Source organism: Cydia strobilella, chromosome 12, assembly GCF_947568885.1.
Source record: "Cydia strobilella chromosome 12, ilCydStro3.1, whole genome shotgun sequence".
Classification (NCBI taxonomy): domain Eukaryota; kingdom Metazoa; phylum Arthropoda; class Insecta; order Lepidoptera; family Tortricidae; genus Cydia; species Cydia strobilella.
The window spans coordinates 11372198-11395834 of NC_086052.1; the positions used below are offsets into that span (position 1 = coordinate 11372198).

The following is a 23637-nucleotide window of genomic DNA, read 5'->3' on the forward strand; positions in this document are numbered from 1 at the left end:
CAGTCCTTAAAACGTATGGCATACAATTATCGACGAATCGTCGCTCCCGTCGCTAAGGCGTACTTTAAAACACAAAATATTGCAGTTAAGTACATTCCAAATAAGTCATCATAAGTATAAACACAAACACCCTTTCCTACTGAGTTTGCGCACTGGCGATGGCGCTTCTTCCTTAACCTATTTCGCACGAGATACAATTCAGGACTCTGCGTTGTTCCTCAAGGGTGAAATTTTGCTCGTATTGAATATCGGAGTATATATTTATTACAGGCCATTGGCTCTACGCTTTACGGCTGTTTTCGAACGAAAAAGTCGTTTATGATTTAAGGCAGTGCCCATGTACCTATACAAGAGAGGGAACCCTTATTGAATATTTTTATAGTTATCGTAAATGCAGAACAGCTAAAATAATCGGGGTAATGTTATCAGATTGAAAGCAGGTTGATTGTATAAGTAGCAACGATGATGAACAACGGAAAAATAATACTAATGTGGCGGAGTGTTTATAAAAGCACTCCTTTTCTACTTTTAAATAGATGAGCAGCAGCACAACTAGATGAAAGCTTTTATTGCCAATTATACTTTTGTAGTCAACATCTACACGTCGATATGTCTGAAATGAGGCAAACCTCATTATTACAGGATTCTTATTTCCTATCTTGCGTCTTCATTGTCAGACAAATCAGAATCAGATAGATGAGTAAACAATTGGTGTCAACAATTCAACATGCATATTACACTACGCGTAATGCGTGCACAGTCGTCTATGCGTAATATTACCTAGTCATTTTTTGTCTGTGGTCAGTATCGAATTGAAAATCAGAGATGAGTATCATAACATATAAAACAATAATATCAGCGGAAGTACCGACAGTTAACAATGTAGGTTTTTTTAGGTACCTAACACCATAGAGTAACTTATACTAGAGCGGTACTGTCATAGTAAATTTTGTAACCCCAGTAAATTCACTGCCATCTGTCGACACACTTTAAAACTAAAAATGAAGATTTATAAAAATACGATAAAATGTATTTAAATATGGATAAATGATTTTTTTATTTGCATTAATTATTTTTATATGATTTTGACCCATGTTCTTTCACTGGTATGCGTTAAAATTATAAATAACAAATGAAACAGTCAACGCCCTCTATACGAGTGTAGGCCAAAACTAGTGGCGCCATCTGATCGAGAATCAAATTTTCGTGATTTTCGGGGCACGTTTTTTCCTTAGACTGTATCCATCTATTACGGAGTTATATCTATCTTTGCTAACACGAACTAACGAAGGGCAATTAGTAAACATGCCGTTTCGAGTTAATGCGGTTCGAATCGTGTAAAACTCACCAGTACATATTAATATCTATCTACTTTTGGAAGCTGCGTATACGTATGTAAGAATATTTGTACTGATTAAGGTGGTCCTTATTTTTTGAAGTTTGAAATTTTAGCGAACAGTCCTGTTCCTGTCAGTGTGGGTGTTGACATAGTAGAAGGTTTCATTTTTATTAACAAGTGTCATGTCGCTACACTCTCCACCGGCGCTTATGGAAACTCTGATTATTGAAAAATTGAGAGCTACCCGGAGATGGTTTAGCAACGTGAAAGTCATTTGTTGGCACTTAATATACTATGCAATCAGAGCAAAGTAAATAAATAAACAATAGACAGGCGGTGGCGAGCCGAAGGCATCTGTTACTCGCTTATGGATATTCGTATCTTTGGCTTATGAGTAAATAATAATGAAATTGCTCATCTACTTGCAAATACTTCAGCAGCTGTCTTACCCTACTGAAACACAGTGCGAACATTGCTGATATGTACGACCTAAATGGGTCATTGGGCCACCATGATCACATTATTCCTCACATTACAACACAACTGATAGGATCCCTTTGTCATAGTTCTATAATACACAAGGGTTTACATTTAAATAGACAAAATAAAACACTTCTCTCAATCCGTTTTCATAGTTTTATTTCACTTCTCTCAAGATTGTTTATAATCACGACTGTTACGTGGGTGGTAGCATTTCAATCCTCAACCGTTAACAACCGTTATTGCCACCGAATAACCAGTACGGCTTTGTTCTCTGAATACGAGTACGTACAGTTGCTATGGGTTTTGAAGTCGGACTTATAAAAGTTGTGGTTAGCTTAAGGCGATGTGTTTGGTAGAGGGACAGCTCAGGTGATCAGACTAATTGGGCTCGATTTACCCGGCGTTGTTTCGCGAATTTGTTTCTAATTGTTGCAACTCATTGTTACAGTGAAGCTCTTTACTGTCTCTTTCATTCATAAAGTAATCGATAGAGGATTTTACAATGAATGTAATATTCGTTAGCAATGTTGCTGTTGGCGAAAAATAATCATGAATTACTGCTATTAGGTCACCAAATGGGAAGGGGAAGAACACGACGACCTATAAAATCTAGTTTCTGTCGGACAGTACCATATTTAACGGTAAGATGACTAACAATAAACTAACAAGGTAAACGTTTACTAGTTAAAATTATAACATTAAATAACCAAACAGCAATCTAACAAACAAGGATATCACGTTTGGAATGTGCTAATAAATAAATACATAACACGCATTCCGAATAGTGACAATTTATGAAGAACTCATCGATTAGTGACTCTTATGTAACGAAAGGAATAATTTTATAAACGGTGTACCCTTATTTTTACTAAATTACTTTTCATTTCACCTAGTATAGAAACCTAACTAATCTGAATTAAAATTATTTGAAGTAAAGATTATTTTGCAATATTTATTGAAAAAAATTCTGTGAAACAAAAATCTACACAAAAAAACGTCGACAAAACAAAGGTAAACCTTTAAAAAGACATACTTATTTATTAAAAAAAAATACGTTAACTAGTAAAGGTTCGCTATCTCTGATGCGCGCCTTGCTGCTTGACAACAGTAGATTGTATGACAATGAAGCAAAAAGCCGTATTTTGTGGAAAGAGGGAAAACTGATAGGGAACAAGAATTGTTTTCACTCCTTCTACGAAGCTCAAAGACTCATCAAAAAATTAAAGTAAAAAATATACCATCGCGTGACAAACCTTGAACCTGTTTGTTGGTAAAATTTGCCAAAGCGCCGTAAAAAATTAAGATAATCTAGACTCACCCCCGTACTGACTAGAGAAAGCATAATCCGCTCGTTGAGGGCGAGCGTCTCCCCTTGCTTCATTTTGATGCGCTTCTTATCGAGACACTTCATGGCGTACATTTTGCCCGTGTCCGCTTTCCGGCAGCCGTAAACCTGGAACAAGATCTCGTATTATCTCATCGGAAGATCGGCGATGGAAGTCGCCAGCAGCATGCTGAGATGGGGCCATTTCGTGACACTTTATTTCACTATGTTCTTTTAATGTATGTCTATTGTCTGTGTGTTTACGAATAAAAATTATTCTATTCTATTACGATATGCGGGAAACTTGTTTAACGCATGGTGCATTTGAAAAAGTTTGAAAGGCCAAAGTGGCCAAATATATCGTAAACAACCTTTATTACCATAGAAATAAGGATGTTTCCCGAGACTCCCGAGTCCCGATATTTCGGCTATTTTAACAATCATTATCTATTGTATGTTGACTGTACGATATGCGGGAATTTGGAGCGGACAACGCTTGATGCACTTGCAAAAAATTTGCAAGTTGGACGTGCAAGTAAGTAACTGGCTATGTTCTTGAGAGCTACATGAAAACATGTTTTCTTGAATATATGAAACCGTCAAACGTTTATAAGGACGAAGGAAACCGACTCTTATAAGGGACCAGCCATATCATAAATAAATTGTATGACAAAAACGCAACATTTATAAAGTATGAAAAATATGCCGCGTAGATAGCTTGCGTTGCGTGCCCTGCGCAACGGGCACGCAACAGAAGGGAAATATAATAAATATAATAAAAATCCAAACAGTAGGTACAACTGCTAAATTAGGTATCTGTGGTGCGTTTCGGACACTTCCCTCATTGGTATCCTAATAGCTGAGGCGAGTCGGACGCGAAATGAGCGTTTTCAACGCGCTAGTAAACCACCCCTGTACGGACTGTACGGAATGTTTAAGTAATTTAGTATGCTCATTGCTAAAAAGGTCGAATTAAGTAGCTACATTACGTACATTCCGTTGGTCACCTTAATTACAAAGCTTGACCCATTTGCACCACACCACATTTCTGTTTCAAATGTATACTTTCAGGTAAAAATGTACTGTTTTGTCAGATGTTTGTAAAGGACTGTCGCATTAAGGATTTAGCTATACATAGGTATACTCATGGACAAACTTAAAGAAACGCAAAAAAAAGGTTTAATTACCTAAAGTAATTTCAAAATTAGTAATTTTTTGCGTTCCTCAAAATTTTGTCCATGATTGTAGATAAAAACCAATAATTCGATATCATGCACATACAACATCAACTGACAAACTGTAAATTTCTGTTTAAAAATGTGAAATTTTCAAAAGGTGCGTTCAAATCTGGCTATTGCGTCAGTATACAAAGAGTATACCAGCAGAGCGCGAGCGATCCGCGAATGATGCGCTAGGCTAGCGCATTCGCCAGATGTGGACGTACTCGTACCTAGGGCATTTATGTACTCACCTCTCCGAAACCCCCCCGACCGATGATACGATGTACGCTAAAGTCATTCATTGTAAGCTGAATGTTTAATTCTAAGTTTTTCCATTGGCAAAACCTTGTGTATTTGTCACTGCAATAAATTAGCCATATTAGTTACAATTTGCATGTGGGATAATGGTGGTGGGTAGTTTCGTACCTACTCCCTTTAGTCAATGGAACTGGAAATAAATACTTGAAGTCCAGTATTACTATTGTTATGTAAATAATTACCTTTCTAAAAAATTTTTAAATGGCTCCCCTCGTAAATGTTGGAAGATTTCTTCAATATATGGCTAAAACGTTCAAACAAATTAATTAATTAATGTATACTTCCAGATAAATAAAATAATACTACAGTTTTTTTATTATACCTCAAATAGATTCGGTGGCACTTCGTGCTTCATTAAATATTTTTGTACATGCGCTACACATTCTTTTGAATAATCCTGTAACAATGATATAAGTATTAGTATTTTGATAGCGGCGAACAATAGCTAATAGACAATTAGACAAATCGATATCCATCATTACGTAACTTATACTGTATCACAGAGAATCTATGGTTTCTGTTTCGAAGACAAGTTATTAGCGTACAAAATATCAGTTACGTTGTTTACTTAAAAGCCTTGCTACAGAAATTACATTTTAAAAGGAATATTTTGCGGGCGAAGCTGGCACTACAAGAGGCAGTGAATTTGTCATGATTACGTGCAATTGAAGGTTCGAGACTTGGCAGAATGCCAACAGTTCACTGACAAGGCAAACAACCGTTACAGTGAATTATAGCACCCAAGGATGTATATTGTGAAGTATTGTTTAGAACCTAAACCAAAACCATAAATCAAAAGTCCGTGCAATATGTTGATCGAGATCATTAGCCTAAATTTTATTATGATTGTTTATACCTATATATTATTTCTTTTCATATTCTGTTAAAAAATTACGAATTTTACGTATTACGTAATTTACGTATGTATTAAACACATTCACTGCCAGCGACCCGCTAAGCGGATTCTCTGTTCGTAGGCGCTTTTCGCTACATACAGTCTTTGCTTGCTCTATCGGCTACGCTCGTATGTGTTGTCTTTATCTTTGAATAGTTATAATAATATATATTATATTATTTATGGCTGTATAGACCAGATAAAAAATCTGAGTTAGTCAACAGGTCAGGTCAGCTCATTCTCAGTACCATACTCATACCACAATGCTCAATATCTTCATAATAGGTACCCCAGTGGTGAATTAGAAATTTCATCAATGGGTATCAAGAATCGTATGTTATGTGTTTCATTGTGAAAGTATGAACCAATCATATTCTCACTAGTAGGTATTGATCTGTTTTGTTAATAAGTTCACCGTTTGAAACATTGGTACCCGAATGTTTAATAGAGCTGGAGCCAAGCCACGATAGCAGCTAGCCTGCGATCATCTCACGTTGTCTGCTAGAGATTATGTTCGTTATTGCAGAGGATTTGCAGCTCCGCTCCTTTGCAGGGGTACCATGCAATCAGTCGACGTTTCACTTTTGCTATGTTTTAGGCAAAGTTAGATGTTTCTAATACTATATAGAGAAATCAAATATTTAATGTGTGCTAAGAAGGACTTAACATTTAAACTTGTAATAGCATGGCGAAGAGAAGTTGTTGGTTCAACGATTCAATTATACGGCCACGCTTTTAGGCTAAGTGTACGAATATGATGTATAGAGTCGGCTAGTAATGTAATTCCATTTGAACTTTTGCTAGCCACACTAACATACACATTTTTTGCAGGCCAAGGATACTTACATGTGAATGTGCTAATAATTCCTTCATTATAAAATTGTCATATATATCTCTCGCGATCCGCCGCCTTTCTTCTGGGCACTCTTGTTTTTCATATAATTTAATCTGTCAACGAAATAAATAATAAATAAAATAAAATTTATAAAATTTCCATTGGAGTTGTGGAACTGTGAAATCCTTAAGAGTCCATAATATTAGGATATAGGACAGTAGGTAACCATACATGAAGTGAAACTTTTTGTGTAACTTCGAAATTACCTCTTCATAAAACTTTAAATGTGGCACTGGTTCTTCTGACGTCTGTTCACAGAATTCCTTAAATAATAAATAACCTGAAACAAAAGAGAAAAACACCTGTTAACAATATTGTTAAATATTGTGTATTGTTAAATATTGTCAAATAATTGCCTTGGTTGAATTAATTTACAAGTGCTTGTGTACACGGGTAATTAGCGGTTGAATGCAAAGTTACGGTTCGTTTACGTCACTTATTATCGAAAGCATGCGTGTAGTTTGACATATCACGTTGAAAATTACAAATTATACACTACTGTGCCAAGTCGTGACGTAGTATTTCCGCAGATATTACATAATGGTTGGGGAGCCCAAGAGGGTATTTTTGTAGTTACTCGAGCCAATTAAGATATTATGAGTAATATCTTGATACCCCGTGGAGTCTACCTTTACCACTTTTAGCCGTCTATGTTGAGCCGTTGGTTGGTGGGGGGGTTCAACAAATCGTTAAGCAGATTGTGGATTTAGTCATTTTAGTCCAATTTATGCTATAATTTGTGCTATTACTAAATATGACAATTATGTGCACGCATTTCTTTAATCTGACGGTTACAATGTGAAAATTGGGCGTCGAACTTGTGGTCGTCAGATTAAGGAAATGCGTACAAATAAGTGTCATATTAATTATAGAAAAATTATAGCATTAACTTGGACCAAAACGACCAAATCCACGATTTACGACACTTAACGATTTTTTTAACCCTTCACCAACCCCCCGAAATTTTAAAAAATCTGTAGACGCTTTCCTGCTTGCTGGAAAAGAAAATTTAATATAACCTTTTTTTCTTCTTATCATCTAATCTTCCGATTCCAATAGGTCTCTACGACGCTCAAGTAACTACACATTTAGCATCGCCGATTCCCCAGATATAATGACATAGATACATTTTTGCGTCTATCATGTTCATATTAATAAACGTCAAAAACTTTAATTAAGTAAATATACTGTAACTTAAAAATCAAGTTGAAAAAGGCGGGGCTAAAAGATCCGCGAGTAGAATGTTCCATTTAGCCTCACTGATCAAAATAAGACTTTTTAGCTCTTTTTTAGGGTTCCGTACCCAAAGGGTAAAACGGGACCCTTCTACTAAGTAAGTAAGTAAGTAAGTAACTAAATAATAAGTAAGTAACTAAGACTCCATTGTCCGTCTGTCTGTCTGTCACCAGGCTGTATCTCATGAACCGTGATAGCTAGACAGTTGAAATTTTCAGAGATGATTCCTGGTGCCGCCATAACAACAAATACCTACTAAAAATTGAATTTGTACCGAACCTTCGGTGGGCGAGTCCGACTCGCACTTGTCGGTTTTTCCCCTTTGAAGATCTGATTTTAAGAATCATTTCATTTTTAGGGTTCCGTACCCAAAGGGTAAAAACGGGTCCCTATGACTAAGACTCCACTGTCCGTCTGTCTGTCACCAGGCTGTATCTCATGAACCGTGATAGCTAATAGACAGTTGAAATTTTCACAGATGATGTATTTCTGTTGCTGCTATAACAACAAATACTAAAAACAGAATAAAATAAATATTTAAGTGGGGCTCCCATACAACAAACGTGATTTTTTTGCCGTTTTTTGCGTGGTACGGAACCCTTTGTGCGGGAGTCCGACTCGCACTTGGCCGGTTTTTCATTTTTTTCAATAACATGTTGAAGGTGCTTACTGCATTTTTTTCATGATCATTTATCCTAGTGAGTTTCACTGTAAGTTCATTTTGACAAGATGAGGCCCTCGATTTGCATATCATAATTTATTTTAAAGTCCAGTTAGGTCGGACTGAATTATTTTCCCCTCTTCCGTACTTTTGCAATGGAAATTTAATATCAGAGAACAGACAAGCCAGATAGTAGTGGTAATGCTTGCCTTATCTAGTAACAACTATATTATGTAGGTATAAAGTTTATCGGGATATACTCAGTGTAGGGTTCCGTCCGTAGCTGATACTAGGATTTCAATAGGTATAAAGTGTTTCAACGATTTAATCGTCTATAAATCGTGTCGTGTAAATCTGGCACCCCACACTATGAGCTAGACGCAAAAAAACCGGACAAGTGCGAGTCGGAGTCGCCCACCGAGGATTCCGTACTTTTTAGTATTTGTTGTTATAGTGGCAACAGAAATACATCATCTGTGAAAATTTTAACTGTCTAGCTATCACGGTTCATTAGATACAGCCTGGTGACAGACAGACGGACAGTGGAGTCTTAGTAATAGGGTCCCGTTTTTACCCTTTGGGTACGGAACCCTAAAATCGTCACTGCTTTAATACGACGGAGTACCCAAAATTTTTTTTTACTACTACGTACATACATATGAGTATAACTAATTTATAACTGCTACTGCTAAGGGCCTCTGAGCTGAGCCGCTGACAGACGGATGGTCATGGCGAATCTGGTTTTCCCGAGGTATGGGGTTCTTAAAAAAAGGAGTGTACAGGTTTTTAAAGGGTCGGCAAAGGGCATGTAATATGTAATATCTCTGGTGTTGCAGGCGTCCATACGCTACGGTGACTGCTTACCATCAGGCGGACCGTATGCTTGTTTGCCACCGACGTGGTATTAAAAAAACCTACCTTTTTGCAACGGATCCCTAAAAAGGGGATAAAAAGCGTGCAATGTACAGCAAGCGGTCAACTGTATTCTTTCTTAAGAATCGTGTTTCTATTGGATTATTAAGTCAGTAGGCCCAGTAGTTACTACCTTTCATTTTGTTCAGGTTTGTATACAAGATTTGTTTAATTACGTATTTAAAAACGTTTAGATACTACAGGAGCGAGAGAAATTGTCCAGTTTAGCTCTGGAGAGTTCCTTGGTTACAAGTAAGATTTCTCAGATCTGTTATTTTAACTGCTCGAGGTACCTAGTCGTCAGCGTCAGCGCTGCATTAGTGCATGCCAACCAGCTCACCGAGCGTAACCAGAGGCGAAAACTACTTTACAAGATAAAGAAGAGTAACGATCATCAGAAGTGTAGGAGATGAAGAACTTTTATAATACGAGAGACTGTTAAACTGAAGGCGTTTTGTATGATGCTATTACTAAACACATTAAACTTATGAAATCGCTAGTTTACTTTATAGTTAAAATTAGCCTCAAAGTTTTATTTTTATCCAAGTGTGAAATAAATCGCTTCTCAAGTACCGGCGCGCCCAATATGCCCGCCATTCATGCCGTGTCGACCTCCAGATGTTTATGCCGGCATTATTCCAATACATCACCTATTTTCATATGCTCGCGTTGCTTTTGCCAGTGCGATTATATCAATTACTCTGTTTATTAGATCGCTACACAAATAAATCTCGAATAGATTACCGACATTTCAGAAATAGAGAAGAAGAGTGGGTGAACGGTCATTTATGGCATTTAGCGCTACTTAATTAGTTCGATCTTAAAACATGCTGTAAAATTCGACAACACTAGTTCAGTTTATAGCCCAAACAAACTAGAATTCACTTTTACGTAAGTAATTTATCAGTCTAGTTGTGGTTGTGTTCTGAACTTGAGTAAAGCGTAGATTACCTAATTATTGTATTAAGTAGTTACTTAAGAAAGCAAGAATCGACAGATAAAAGTCCTAAAGTGTTTGTAGATTCCAAAGCATCTCACCAAGGTAAGTAGTGGTTGCCCTAGTTAAGCAGCCCCTACAATGTCCAGCGCCGATATTAAAGTTATTTACTGCAAGTCGGATTGGGGCCGCCGTAAATTGCATTTGTAACTCGTCTCGTGCCACTGTAATATCGCGCACAGACGCTCACTAGGGTTGTTTTTGTAACTATCTAGATCACTCAAAGTCAGTGGACCCGTCAATTATAAAAATAGCCAAACGTGCGAGTAATATGTACATGGAAATGTCAGATCAGAGTTTTCCACATGGAAAGTCCGGGAACCGTATTACCAACATAATTTCCGAACAAACACGTATGTTTACAATAAATAAATACATTATAAAGTAGACCAACATTTCCATAAGATAGTTCTCGAGATAAAGCTGTTCAAAGCTGCTAGTATTTCTTGAATACTTTGAAGGATGCGCCATTATAATATGAAATTAGATTGAGAAAATACAAACTAAAATATAAAAAAAACTTCGCAAATCATTGATCATTACTGAGTTATTCACGACTAACATAGATTTAGTAATCAGAATCTAGCTACAGAGATAAGAGATAACGTAGAAAAAACAAGAAGTGTGAGTACTAGGGCGGCACATACGGTACTTATACCTATGACGAGTGTGGCCAGAGATCGGTGGATAATTGTATACCTACCTATGCGAGTTTTGAAATGGAGCCATATGATTATATCTTCGGTATAGATGGGATAAAAGTTCTTAAAAGTACGCTAACCCCGACGTCAAACTTTTAATTTTTTTTCGACTTTTACAGTTTTCACGTAGACTAAACAGATTTTTCTCCGAAATCCTGAATTCCACTGGTAATACTTAAACAATGGCCTCTCGTAATGCACAACGAAATGTCTTCAAACGACTTACCTAACTATTCGTTGTCTTATTATACTGTATATCATGAGTATTTTTTATTTTAACGATTTAACAGATACCACTGAACCTAGAAACGAGGCAGTATTCTACCTATCTTTAAAAGTAGAAATTATACTTATGAGCAATAAAAACCACTTTATCACGAAATCACTCTACAGCCGATTTGTCTACAAATAAAAAAAATTATAACACAGCATTGAAAACTAAATGGCAACATTCTGAAAATATATCCAGTAACTTGTAGTTTGCGACAATGCTGTGATAGTGATATATTATACACAACGAAGCTACTTTCGCCTCTTTCAGCAAAACTACTTTTCAAGTCTGAGACTCCTTAGTAAGGCGCTTTGGAAGAACTTGGTGATAATTTAGAATTCTGTATTCTTTTCGAACAAGTGAAGATTTTTTAGATTTATAATACATAGGTAAAATAGGTAAATGCCATGAAAACAGAGTAGAAGAGATTAAAAGCCTCGAGCAAGTTTCGGAAGCTATTGGTTTGCGACTGCCGAAGTTGTGGGCGGAAGATGTCACTGGCAAAATTAGTAATACCACAGAATTATTGACTAAACAAATTATAAATATCTGACAAAGGATAACCATTAATTCGAAAGGTCGTTTAATCCTCGTTAATCATAGTAGGGATAAGATATAGTAGCCAATACCTGCTTGTCGTTTCTACTTATTTTTAACACTTCTGGGAATATTTTCATACTATGAAATTAGGTAAGTATAGTTGAGTTCTCTTTCTCGAGGGCCTGTTTGGAAAAAAAACATGCCGTCGTATGAAATTGATGTCAGATATTTTATCAGCGTTCCGTAAAAGTGTAAGCTATCACGAGCCGAATAGGAACACCAACGTATAGTGGTGATTAAAACAATGAACAAGGGAAGTTGGAAGTTTCTTTGTTGTTTTTTATTAATGCGATGATTTCTGATTTCTGAAAGTAGATTTTTCGCGATAGATACTTTAATTAAACTAAACATGCAATACTCGCCAGTCACATAATTTTAGTCGACTCAGAACGTAAACAAGGGCAATTAACAGCAACGACTGCGTCAAGTGCAAAATAACACGCCTTTCCCGAGCACTATATTATTGACTAGTATTGTAATTCTAATACCAACACACACTGTTTACATGCGAAGCATGCTAAGCTAGTTTACCCATGAATATTGCGTGTCACAATGACTAGCAAACCGATCTCTATGTTTGGCCTAGGGTAGGTAATAACGTAAACGTGCTTGCCGCTGCTGACCTAGCTAACAAGCTTATACAACAATTTCCTCGTTTACAACGACTGCGGGACCTAGAATAATTCATTAGGTACTGGGCTCGCTGGACACTTTGTATCTTGTCATTATAAACTGAAATGTATGTCATATATTATATGTACTAACAAAAAAGTGACCAAGGCCTCCAGCAGTGCCCGATGCCGGCTACAGCGTGCCTATCCCTAAATTAAAATGTAACTTTTACCAAAACACACTCATCTGAATATTTAATATACAACAATTTGTGTTTTTTTTTAAATGTTTTCCATCCTAAAGACTGAAGAGAATATAAATGATATGTTTTTAGAGAGTTACAAACATATATCTGCTCTGTCGTTCATAGACCTAGTTATTATTAGACAGCAAAGATTTTCGTTTATACTCGTACAACGAGTTGATAAATTTGTAACAATAGTCAGGATATTTTTTTTAATTTATTTAATATCTAGATTTTAATGTGACAAATAAACAGGAATTTATAATCAAATTTAGGTTTAATTTTAATTTCTGGAATTGTAATATACCAACTAATATTATAAATGCAAATTAATGCAAAAGTAACTAATGTTTTTTACAGCTAAACTATAGAATCGATTTTGAAGAAATTTCGCATGAAGAAAGCGGAGATATATTTATTTTATAGAGTATTGACCTCCTTCGACCGAGACCGAATTCCATGGACGCTGCCACGGGGCACAGCTAGCATCTAAATAATTTTACTTAGCGCTACTTGTACCATTCCACTAACCCGGGGTTAACCGGTTAAACCGGTAACTCAGTGTCAAATTGTTTTGGTAACCATGGTAACTACAGGTTTAACCGGTTAACCCCGGGTTACTGAATGGTGCACGTATCCCGCAGACAAGACGATAGTAACGACAAGCGGCGAGTAAAGCCAATCAAATCAAGCCACTGCTCAAAATTGCGCTACGCCTGCATGTGCACTTCAGTTTCGTATTGTGGATGTTCTAGTGATGTGCAGTAAGATTCCGTACACGAAGAGGCATTAAATACGATAAATAAATATTATATTTCGTTTTTTAATTGTGATATTAAATATTTTCGAGCATAAGAAAAAATAGAAAAGAGAACAAAATTTAACTCTAACAGATCAAACTGATATGTTAAATTTCTTGTAATGAACCACAACGTTGATTTTGAAAGTAAGAAAAACTGCATTCAAATAATATAACCCACTATAGAGCCAATCGAGAATAGAACCTAGTCAACTGCACTTGGCTACGGAACCCTAGAAAAAGTAGAAATTGTTCACTGAAGTGAAACAGTCTTAAAATACACCCAAAAAAGAACTGTAAGATCCCTTTATTGGGCTTTTTTGGGCTTTATTTGTCGGTCTCTTTAATAAATCCTTCCACTGTAATTTAAAATGATAAATGTCAAAAATTCCCTAGTATTTCTTAATTAAGGAATATTCTTTGAAACGTAACATCACTATGTGTACATTTAAGGCTGTACCTACAGCTTATCCTCAAGAGAAATCAAGATACGTGGTCGTAGTCAGTCTCGTTTAAAGCCATTCGACAACAATATCAGGAACTGAAACGTTCCATTAATAAGGCAATGCAGTTGTCCTTTGCGATACAGGGTGAACAATCAAAATGTGTCAGTTTTACTAATTTTTGATAGTTTATGAAGTAACTACGGCAACAATTATCAAGAAAAACATTTTTTAACCTGAAAAAAAAAAAGAAGTCTATGGCGAAAGAGCAAATGTACATCAAATCTTATATTTCATCAAAGGAAAGTGCCACATTTTGTAATTTTGTTAAGAAAGTAGAACTCTGCCTAAGAACTAAGAACCAGCCCTGCAAAATTACGATTATCAAATTTATGATTTTTTTGTTATTTTAACTTCTCTATCTCGAAAGTCGACGGACGTTGGTCTCTAAAAAAATTGTCTACCATCGTACTTCTTTTAGTTAAGCTTTGACTTTCCCTCCTCAATGACCCATTTGCATAGCTTACCCTGTATAGCGCGAGGGAAACACTCAATTGATGCATATTATTAGAGTGCAGTCTGAGAGCAGAGTGAATTGCGTTGGAACAAATTAGTGATGACACTGTATTTAATGGAACCGGTAACTCGAACTAATATAAATATGGTAAAGTGAATTTACAAAGTTAACCAGTTATTTAGTGTGTAAGTATATTTACTAATTTCACAAAAATAAATTAAAAGTATCTAAACTCATATAGAGCCTGAAAGAGGGAACTGAAAACGGTAGTGAATAAGCAAAACAACTATCAATCCACTTTTTGGTAATTCTAGGGTAGATGCAGGACATAAGTGCGAGATGGCCCATCGAAATATTTCGTGGTTCTGATGATAAGACTTCGCTAGATTTTATTTAGTACGCTTCACACCATACTTGGGAAGTTGGGAGCAAGGATATGACTAAAATTTTGGCGAAAAAAAAATTTAAAAGTACGTTGATTGTTTTGACTAGTGAAAATATTTTTGAAGGGTTCATAATTTGCATTGTGATGATAAGTTATTCCCACTAGTTACCACCAAGTTGTTACCAGTGGGTGGGGTGGGTTATACTGGGATTTTTTTCCCCACCTTTTACCACTGTTAACTGGGAAAAAAATTCTCAGTAGTTACCACCAACTCATTTTGGTGGTAAAAGGTGGGAAAAAAAATATGGCCAACTACCCTTACCGGACTTACCTTAATACACTTAAATGCTATGAAAACGGGTGAATTTGTAAGAATATGTCCATGACATGAACTGTAACCCTTTTGCATAGTCCTTGCTTGAGTGTGTTACCTGAAACGGGGACCTACAGCGCGGTAATTGTATTCAAGCGAAACGATCACAAGAATGGTGAAATATTAAAACTTGCAAATGACTTACGATTTGCATGCAGCAATTTATTTTAATTTATGGTAATAAACATGGTGTGTTTCGGCGTATAGTAAGCCCTTCGAGTATAGAGTTAGTTAAAGTCTCAAGCGCAATCTCAGTAAACAGATTGAGAGAAAACCGAGTTTGGTTAAGAAGAAATTTAAATTATCCTTAGCGACATGAGCTAACTTCATTGGAGGGAGAGATTTGTCACGGATAAGGAAGGGCGTAGGCGTAGGAAAGAGTTGAGGGCGGATACGCTGTTTTGGAGTGGATTGGTAAAGCAATTGTACGCAGGGCGGCAATAAGCTGAACGCGGGTGCGCAAACGACACGGTCTGGGGCATTATTACAATCGCTTCGACAGAAGAGACTAACGCTCAGTATAACCAGTTTGTGTAAGTCTCCGATTAGGTGTAGTTCTTAGGTGAGAGTTACACTGGTTCCCGTACAACGATCGGTAAGTAAGACGAATACACGGTCTGCTTTGGCCTTGCTAACGTTTAATCTTGTTTACGATACAAATCCCTACAAGAAAGTATAGGAAAGCGACCGTGAATATAAACTTCTCTCGAGATCAATCTCGTAATCCGAACGCATGAGTCTAGGGTTTAGCCGTAGCTCAGCTAGCTTATAGCACAATCGGAATAAGACAAACTGCGAAATCTCTTGCACAGTGATGAAATTTGGTATTTATATTAATTAATGGTCCCTTTTTCGTGTCCACACCATTCGACATTTGGGGATCTCGAGGAACCGCAGCCATCTTGGAAAATGCTAGGATTTATTTTTAAAATAATTAGTTTGGCCGAGTTTTCGTGGTAGCCCGGTGGGTATTAAATTGTAATGATGCGATTTAATTTTCAAACCAGAGGCGGACGAGGGTGAAAAATCGATCCATCTAGGTTTTATTGTTGGTAAGATTCGCTTTTGAGTGTTTTCATATAAAGAATTCAATATTCATAACATATATCAATATTCATCTATATATATAAACGTAAAAGTCCTGACTAACTGACTGACTGACTGACTGACTCACTTAAATCAACGCCCAGCCCAAACTGTTGGACCTAGAGAGCTGAATTTTTCACAATAGATAGCTTTTATGACGTTAGTATCCACTAAGAAGGGGTTTTTCAAAATTTATCCCCTAAGGTGGTGAAAAAGGGGTTGAAAGTTTGTATGGAGATGATAATTTTTTTTGAGTGCGGGACTTGAAACTTTGTATAAAGGCATATTATTAAAATATTAGAAAAGTAATTTCAGCGTTTTTGAAAATTCATCCCTTAAGGTGGTGAAAATGGGGTAGAAAGTTTGTATGGAGGTCAAACATTTTTTTAAGTGCGCGACTTTAATCTTTGCATAAAGGCATGTTATTAGAATACAAGAAAAGTGATTTCAGCGTGTTTAAAAATTCATCCCCTAAAGTGGTTAAAAAGGGGTTGAAAATTTGTCGTGGTCCTAATTTTATTTTAAGCTAGGTACTTGAAACTTCATAGAAATATATATAATTAAAAGAGAAAAAAACTTATTTCAGCATTATTTAAAATTCATCCCCCAAGGTGGTAAAAATGGGGTTGAAAGTTTGTATGGAGGTCAAATATTTTTTTGAGTGCGGGAATTGAATCTTTGTATAAAGGCATATATTATTAGAATACAAGAAAAGTAATTTAAGCGTTTTTAAATATTCATCCCCTAAAAGGGTTAAAAAGGGGTTCAAAGTGAATCTATTACAAATGCTTTGAAACTTCTTAGAAATGCAGTGTATAAGATTCCAAAAAAGTTATTTCAACGTTCTTAAAAATTCAACCCCTAAAGGGGTTAAAAAGGGGATGTAAGTTTATATGTGGTACAAATTTTCTTTTAAGCTAGGAACTTGAAACTTGGTAAAAAGGGCATTATATTAAAATAGACGAAAATTGATTACTTACACCGTTTTTGAAAAGTTTGTATTAATAGTTTCGGGACCAAATATTTTTTTAAATATGCTTGTAAATCTTCTAAGAGGGTCGAGAGGGATTATATCGGGAACAATTTTTTTCAGTTAGGGTCTTGAAATTTCGTAGTTTGTGAAAGACAAATTTCATGCGTTGTATAATTATTAACAAATGATTAACCGTCCCTACTGATATCTTTTGCTGCATAATGTTCTATATTATGCTCATGTAGAATATATAACCACCAACATACAAATCCACGCGTACGAAGTTGCGGGCAACAGCTAGTAACATATATTTGGTGGTTATGAAGTCCCCAATCCGCATTGTGTTAACGTGGCTGCCTGTTGTCACATGCAGTGGGACGTAAGTATATTGTATATATGATCGTGATGATGATACAATCGTTGTTTACATGATATAAAGTCTAATTTCACGAATTTTCGAATGAATGTCTGCAAGAAAATAGGAATATGATAGATTTTTTGCCGCTACTGTATTTCATTTTAGACGCGATTGAATAAAAAAATTGGAAATATTAAGTCCGTTTTTCACATTTTCGTCTACGGATTTATAAGGGCCTTTCGGATCCTCAGTTATCAATTGTACCTTGTACCTAATTATCATCGACACAAAAATTAAAAATTCAAGATGGCAGCCATTCTGATCGAACGATCGAAACGAGTTGACCAGTATAGCAAGACCTCTCACCAAATAGCTTTTGGACCGTCTAGCTCCCTAACCCCTTAATTAATTCTGCTCATATTTTGTTTGCCCTTATTTTGTTTAAATTAGAACACATTACTAAAGTGGTACAAATTATCAAAAACCATAAAAACTTCGAAATGCCAAAACGTGCCCGCTAGCCAGCCGTGTGTTACGAGTTGAATGTAAGAACTTCGCTCGCTAGTTCAATTAGGGTACTTGAATATGTCTTAAAGATTGTAGGTAATATATCAGGCATCGTTATCATTTTGGCATTCAATTTCCGCCACATCTCTATTGAATAACAGACAGTATGCAGTTCTTCCATATCCATTAACCTGATGGTTTTATCATATAGGATGGTGCTAATTTATAAGACCATTTCTGCATGGACCAAGCGGTGGAAAGTGGCTAGTAAAACAATAAATATTACTTATCTACAGTACAGTAAAGGTCAAGGGAAACAATATATGTATACATATGTAACGTGTACTTGAGTAGCAATTTCAATAAAACAAATTCTAAGTTCAAACGTACGTTCGACAAACAATCTCTTCCGAGCGTGGCTATCTCCATTGAATCACTGCTTTGTAATTGCCAATACAAAAGTGGACGAGTTTAGTCTACGTTGTTGAAAAGCTCAGACGTAAATCGTTCAAGATGAAAAGAGCGAATCAAAGGGCCCTCCTGTTTACACAGACTCCGTACGAGCTAGGATGTTGTTCGTATCGCTTTATCGTATCGCCTCAGGGAAACCAGGAGAGTGACTACGCGATGTATCTAGCTCGGTTCTCCCTAGATGATAGAAACATGACGTTTTACGACCGGTCATTGATTTAACGTGAAGACGTGAAAACTATCAGTCAGTTGACAATCCCACAAAAAAAAACATAATTTTCTATCGAGTAATCAAGTAACCTTTTGGGAGTTGCTTGTCGACCGCCATCTTGGTGATATCGAGTCGTGATTATTTTTTTGTTTTTGCTCATTAACGTTGTTTAAAGTGTAATACTGATAGCCTATTATGCAGTAAAATAATGAGGAAGTGTGCGGATAATGAAGAATCAATCTAGACACGAGTTTATCCACCGTTCTGGCGTTAACGCCAAGTAGCTCCACGTGACCCTTGTATTAGTCCTGCTATCGCTTTACAAGAGCTCAAACTACCGAACAATGCACTATGAGCATTTACACAAATCCTATTGATAAATCAAATTACGTCGTTATTGGCAAAATCCTTTCTGAACATACAGGAGGGGAAGGCCATTTCAGAACGGGCTAAATAAATGAAAGGTTTTCATACCTCTTCGATGGCTACCTTTATTTGTGAACAGATGGCCTCGAGAACTCAAACCGCAGTGTCAAACTCTCACGCATGGTTCCGCGCGATGTATGGCCGTGGCCTTCTGGTTGGCTTGAGGCAATCAGTTCGGTAAGCATTAGCAATCATAGCTCTGGGGCACCACCGCACCACCTATCGCAATAGACGATGGATCAATGATTGTTGGTTTTTTGTTTTACCCTCAGTACCTGCTTGTTTGTACATAAATATTTACGGCTTGGTAAATACATATATACATATAGTCATTATTACTCATTACAAATTTTTGGTAGGTTAATTGGAGATTACAGTCGAATTTACAAGCCGGTTCGTTATTTTTAATTTTTTTTTCTTTAGATAATGAAAATAAATTATATTCGCCTTTTACCGTATTTTTCGTTCGTTGGCCTTCACACAAACATCATTCTACAATTGAAGTTAGATCACTTAAACCTAGGAGGATATAACCAAACGGAGTAGCCATTAACAGGCATCCCCTTCTGTAGAAAATAGTCGGCCAATGGTCATACATACATAATGTATGGACTAACGTTTATCTGACATGGCTTTTTTGACGTTACGTATACATTTGACGTTCGCCTCCCCGCAAAAATTGGCAGACTTTTTTTTCTACAACAAATTACAGACGTGGAGGCTCCGTTTGGTTATATCCTCCTAGATAGACTTAAACGGACCTAAATACTTTACGTGAACATTATTACTTACCAAAGATAATCATATTTTACGTTTACCGAGAACATTCCACACATTTTTGATTGAAACCAATTCATTATTCCCGAAGTTGCATGAAGATATATTATACAAAATATTTTACAAAATTCTAATCTAATATTATATCTACCTACATGTCCTACATCATGCGTATTGATCTGGCCAGTCTCTCAAAAAGCAGTCCAAGTTATCCCTCCATCGCCGACGAAGTCTGCCGGATCCTTGACTCACCGGGCACCCACTCCGTGGTTATCTTGGCCCACAAGTCATTCGGCATGCGGCAGACATGACCAGTGCAGTCCCACGGCAACAGTGCCGCAGATATAGATTAAAGTTCGCTACATTCCGCTCAAAGCGAATGTAACAAGAATGTATCGTCGGTAAGTACGAACCTACCCTACTAAGTAGCAAAATGTCACAGAGGGCATTAAGGAGCTTCCTTCCCGCTCGGGCGACGTCCATTAGATGACTGCTTGGCTATTATTACACATCGCTAGTCAAATAATTGCCTCAGCCAATATAATCGGGATCACTTGTTACGCAAAATTGTTAAGGGTATAAAAGTCTCCGTTATACTGGTTCCCGTAGAGTGACTGCTTGCTCGGCAAGTAACAAGAATTTAGAGCCAGGGCTGTTATTAATGTACAGGAAAAAGATATTTCAGGAAATCCAGTATAAAAGTAACCCCTAGAATTGTAACGACTATACGTAATCAAGAGTTACGTTTATATTGGTTCGCCTGGAGCTAATGTTTAGTTACGGGAATATAGAGTATGAAGACCATCCATTAAGACCATCCAAAATAATACCTAACTATCTACGTAGTACACTAACGAGGGAAACGATCGGAAGGTAACTAACTACGGGTTCTATTAACTGTACTTACGTAAAAATTGAATGTTTTTCTTTTTGCATTTTAAAATGATTACAGAAAGGACGCGCCGTTTTGTAACCTATTTTCATTAGATTTGATCTTGCTCTCTGGGTTATAGTTTGATACTGGATAACTGGAATTAGGTATACAAAAAATGATGGAACATAGAAAAGTGTCCGCCGTCGTAGGTTGTGCTGATGGCGAATTAGACGCAGCGCAACATTTATAGCAAAATTTTCTGATTAAAGGCCGAACCACAAACTGCCTGCGTTGATACGAGTACGCCCGCGTTCACCTATTGTTATTGCATGAAATTTTATGTCAGCTGTCACAGCGTGCGTGCCGAACCCTTCGCATTGCGTTACGGGCACACAACGCAAAACACCTGCTGGACTTACCTGCGTAAAGTTTAAGAGTCGGTTCAAATCTTATTGTTTCCATAAAAAAGCAGAAACATACTGGTAACAGGCGAACCAAACCGCTTTAAATTCGCAGTGTAAAATAATGATGGCGACGCAGATTAATCGACTGTTTAATTATAGCCTACTAAGGTCGTATCGGTCGCTGGCATTAGTTTCGGCTTATGATAGCATATACAGGGTGGCATCGAAAATGTTATTTTTGCTTCACGGAATACAGGAAGTTCCTAGAATCATCTCAAAAGCATCTCTTTGGTTAAACGTTCAGTGGTTAACTCACTTAACCTAACTTAACACACGACTCAACCTGGCATATGATTTTAAAATAGTATTTTGTGCAACAGGTACATAATAACTTAATAACGGCTCTTAAAATTCAAGGGCCAAAGTTACAAAACGAAACGAAGTTGAGTTTTGTAAAGACAGGCCCCGAGAATTTCAAGACCTAATTATGTACCGATGCGCATAATATTTTTCCTAAGACAGCGGCAAACACCTAAAACTTGAAATAAAATCAAAGTACGTGTAAATATTGATTTGTAGATCTTTGTCTAGAAGTAAGAATAAAAAAAACAGCAGTTGCATAATATTGTATGAATATCCCTAAGAACACTGCTGTTAGGATCCTTATAACACTGCGCCGGGGTCCCGCGCGCCGCGCTTCTTATGCAGTTGATTTCGATCTCACTGGCAGTCATTTAATCTACAATTAAGAGTGCTGGAGTAGAAGAACTTTATTGTGTTCGTAGATGTTTATAATGAGTTAATGACATACTAATAAAAAAATTGCCGATTTGCAAGACCGAAGACTTGTATGGAGCACAAAAAAATCTAAAAATGGAATAATACATTCATTATGGAATCTTTCAGATGTTAACATTCTCAGATTCAAATCATGAAAATTTCTGAAACAAAAAAAAATGTTGAACAAGTTTGGAGGATGAGACAATACTTGAGCTGCTCAATCGGTTCTCGGCGTTTTTGAACGTATTTTAGGTAAACTTTAATGTAACACTTTAAACTCTCGCGTTTTGTACACATAATTAATGTCATTACCGGGTCTAACGCGATAACTTCAATGTGTTTCCGACGTCACGCTGTATGTACAAAAACATTTTTTTACTATCATGTAATTGGTGATACGGGGAACATAACTCATTACGCAGTTAATTATTATAGATTATGCGAATATGATAGAGAGGGATGTATTTGTAAACAATTGCGCAAAACTTTCCTCAGCGTACCTACCTGAATTTTATTCAACAACCAATGCTCCTAATGGTGTAGGTATTCCTCGTACTTGCGCATTGAGCGAATTCCTCAAATCTTATAGACATACATGTACCTATTTTTGTATTTTCATCAACAAACCAAGCATTTGCATTCAAAAAAGTGCCATTTGATGAAGTGGAATTGCTGATGAAGACCGGAACGGAACACTTCAACGACGCGTATTTCATCTTTGGCGATTTATCTTCTTTGTTAAGTTTGCTAAGCAAGAAGGGTTTTTAAGGATCATTTGATAAGGATGACCTGATGAGCTCCATGAAGAATTTAAGAGATAATATTTTATTCATTCCTTTTTGAAAGTAAGGGTTTTTTTTATCAAAAGTTCACATATTTCCCACGTCCGGTGCGTTTTTAGTTCCCACACCATCACCAAATCACTTCGCACATAGCCAATACGTAACATACTTACCTATATATGTAAACACAAGTACTTACCTAATACTTGATTAAATATTTTGTCGAAATTTACTTCATTCTTCTTTTCCATATATTTGTGCATAACACTCCGTACACTGAAAAGAAAGAAAATACATTACAATCATTGCATTACGTACTTCTAGTTTGGGATGGAAATGTGGCTGCGGGGTAAGTGTGGGTGGCCTTCACATTAGGGCCAATTACACATTGATTAGTGTTTATTGTGAGTTCATACATTTGCTATTTGCGTTTAGTGTTAGTGGCAAATATATGAACTCACAAAACACTAGGATGACTGTATTAAGTAAGGCGTATCAAGTGCTTAATGTACCTACTTATTCGCCGAATCGTATTTACCGTTTAAGATTGTAGTAAGGTAACAAATTTTTTAATACAGTTGTTAAAAAAGTGCTACTTTTCGTGGCTGTTTAGCGTGCGGAAAGTTGGTTTTCGCGAACTAGTGCTTTTTACTTTTCCAATTTTTTTAAATTTTTACTTGTTCCAATTCATGACTACTTATTGATGAGTGTTAATATTAGTTTCTTTTAAACGTCGCAATTAACATAAAAACTACTGTTAATG

The 23637-nt window shown here is 36.5% G+C and overlaps 1 protein-coding gene across 2 annotated transcripts in view; it reads right to left on the reverse strand.

Annotated features, from left to right (window-relative positions):
- LOC134746124 (G protein-coupled receptor kinase 1) overlaps positions 1 to 23637 on the reverse strand; it is a 61966-nt gene that overhangs the window by 26909 nt on the left and 11420 nt on the right. For both annotated transcript variants that reach the window (XM_063680401.1, XM_063680400.1), the window contains exons 2-8: positions 23074 to 23150; positions 6681 to 6754; positions 6426 to 6527; positions 5007 to 5081; positions 4867 to 4928; positions 4618 to 4726; positions 3141 to 3275 (exon numbers count right to left, since the gene is read on the reverse strand). In XM_063680401.1, the coding sequence (XP_063536471.1) occupies positions 3141 to 3275; positions 4618 to 4726; positions 4867 to 4928; positions 5007 to 5081; positions 6426 to 6527; positions 6681 to 6754; positions 23074 to 23150 (634 nt within the window). The remainder of the gene's footprint in view (positions 1 to 3140; positions 3276 to 4617; positions 4727 to 4866; positions 4929 to 5006; positions 5082 to 6425; positions 6528 to 6680; positions 6755 to 23073; positions 23151 to 23637) is intronic.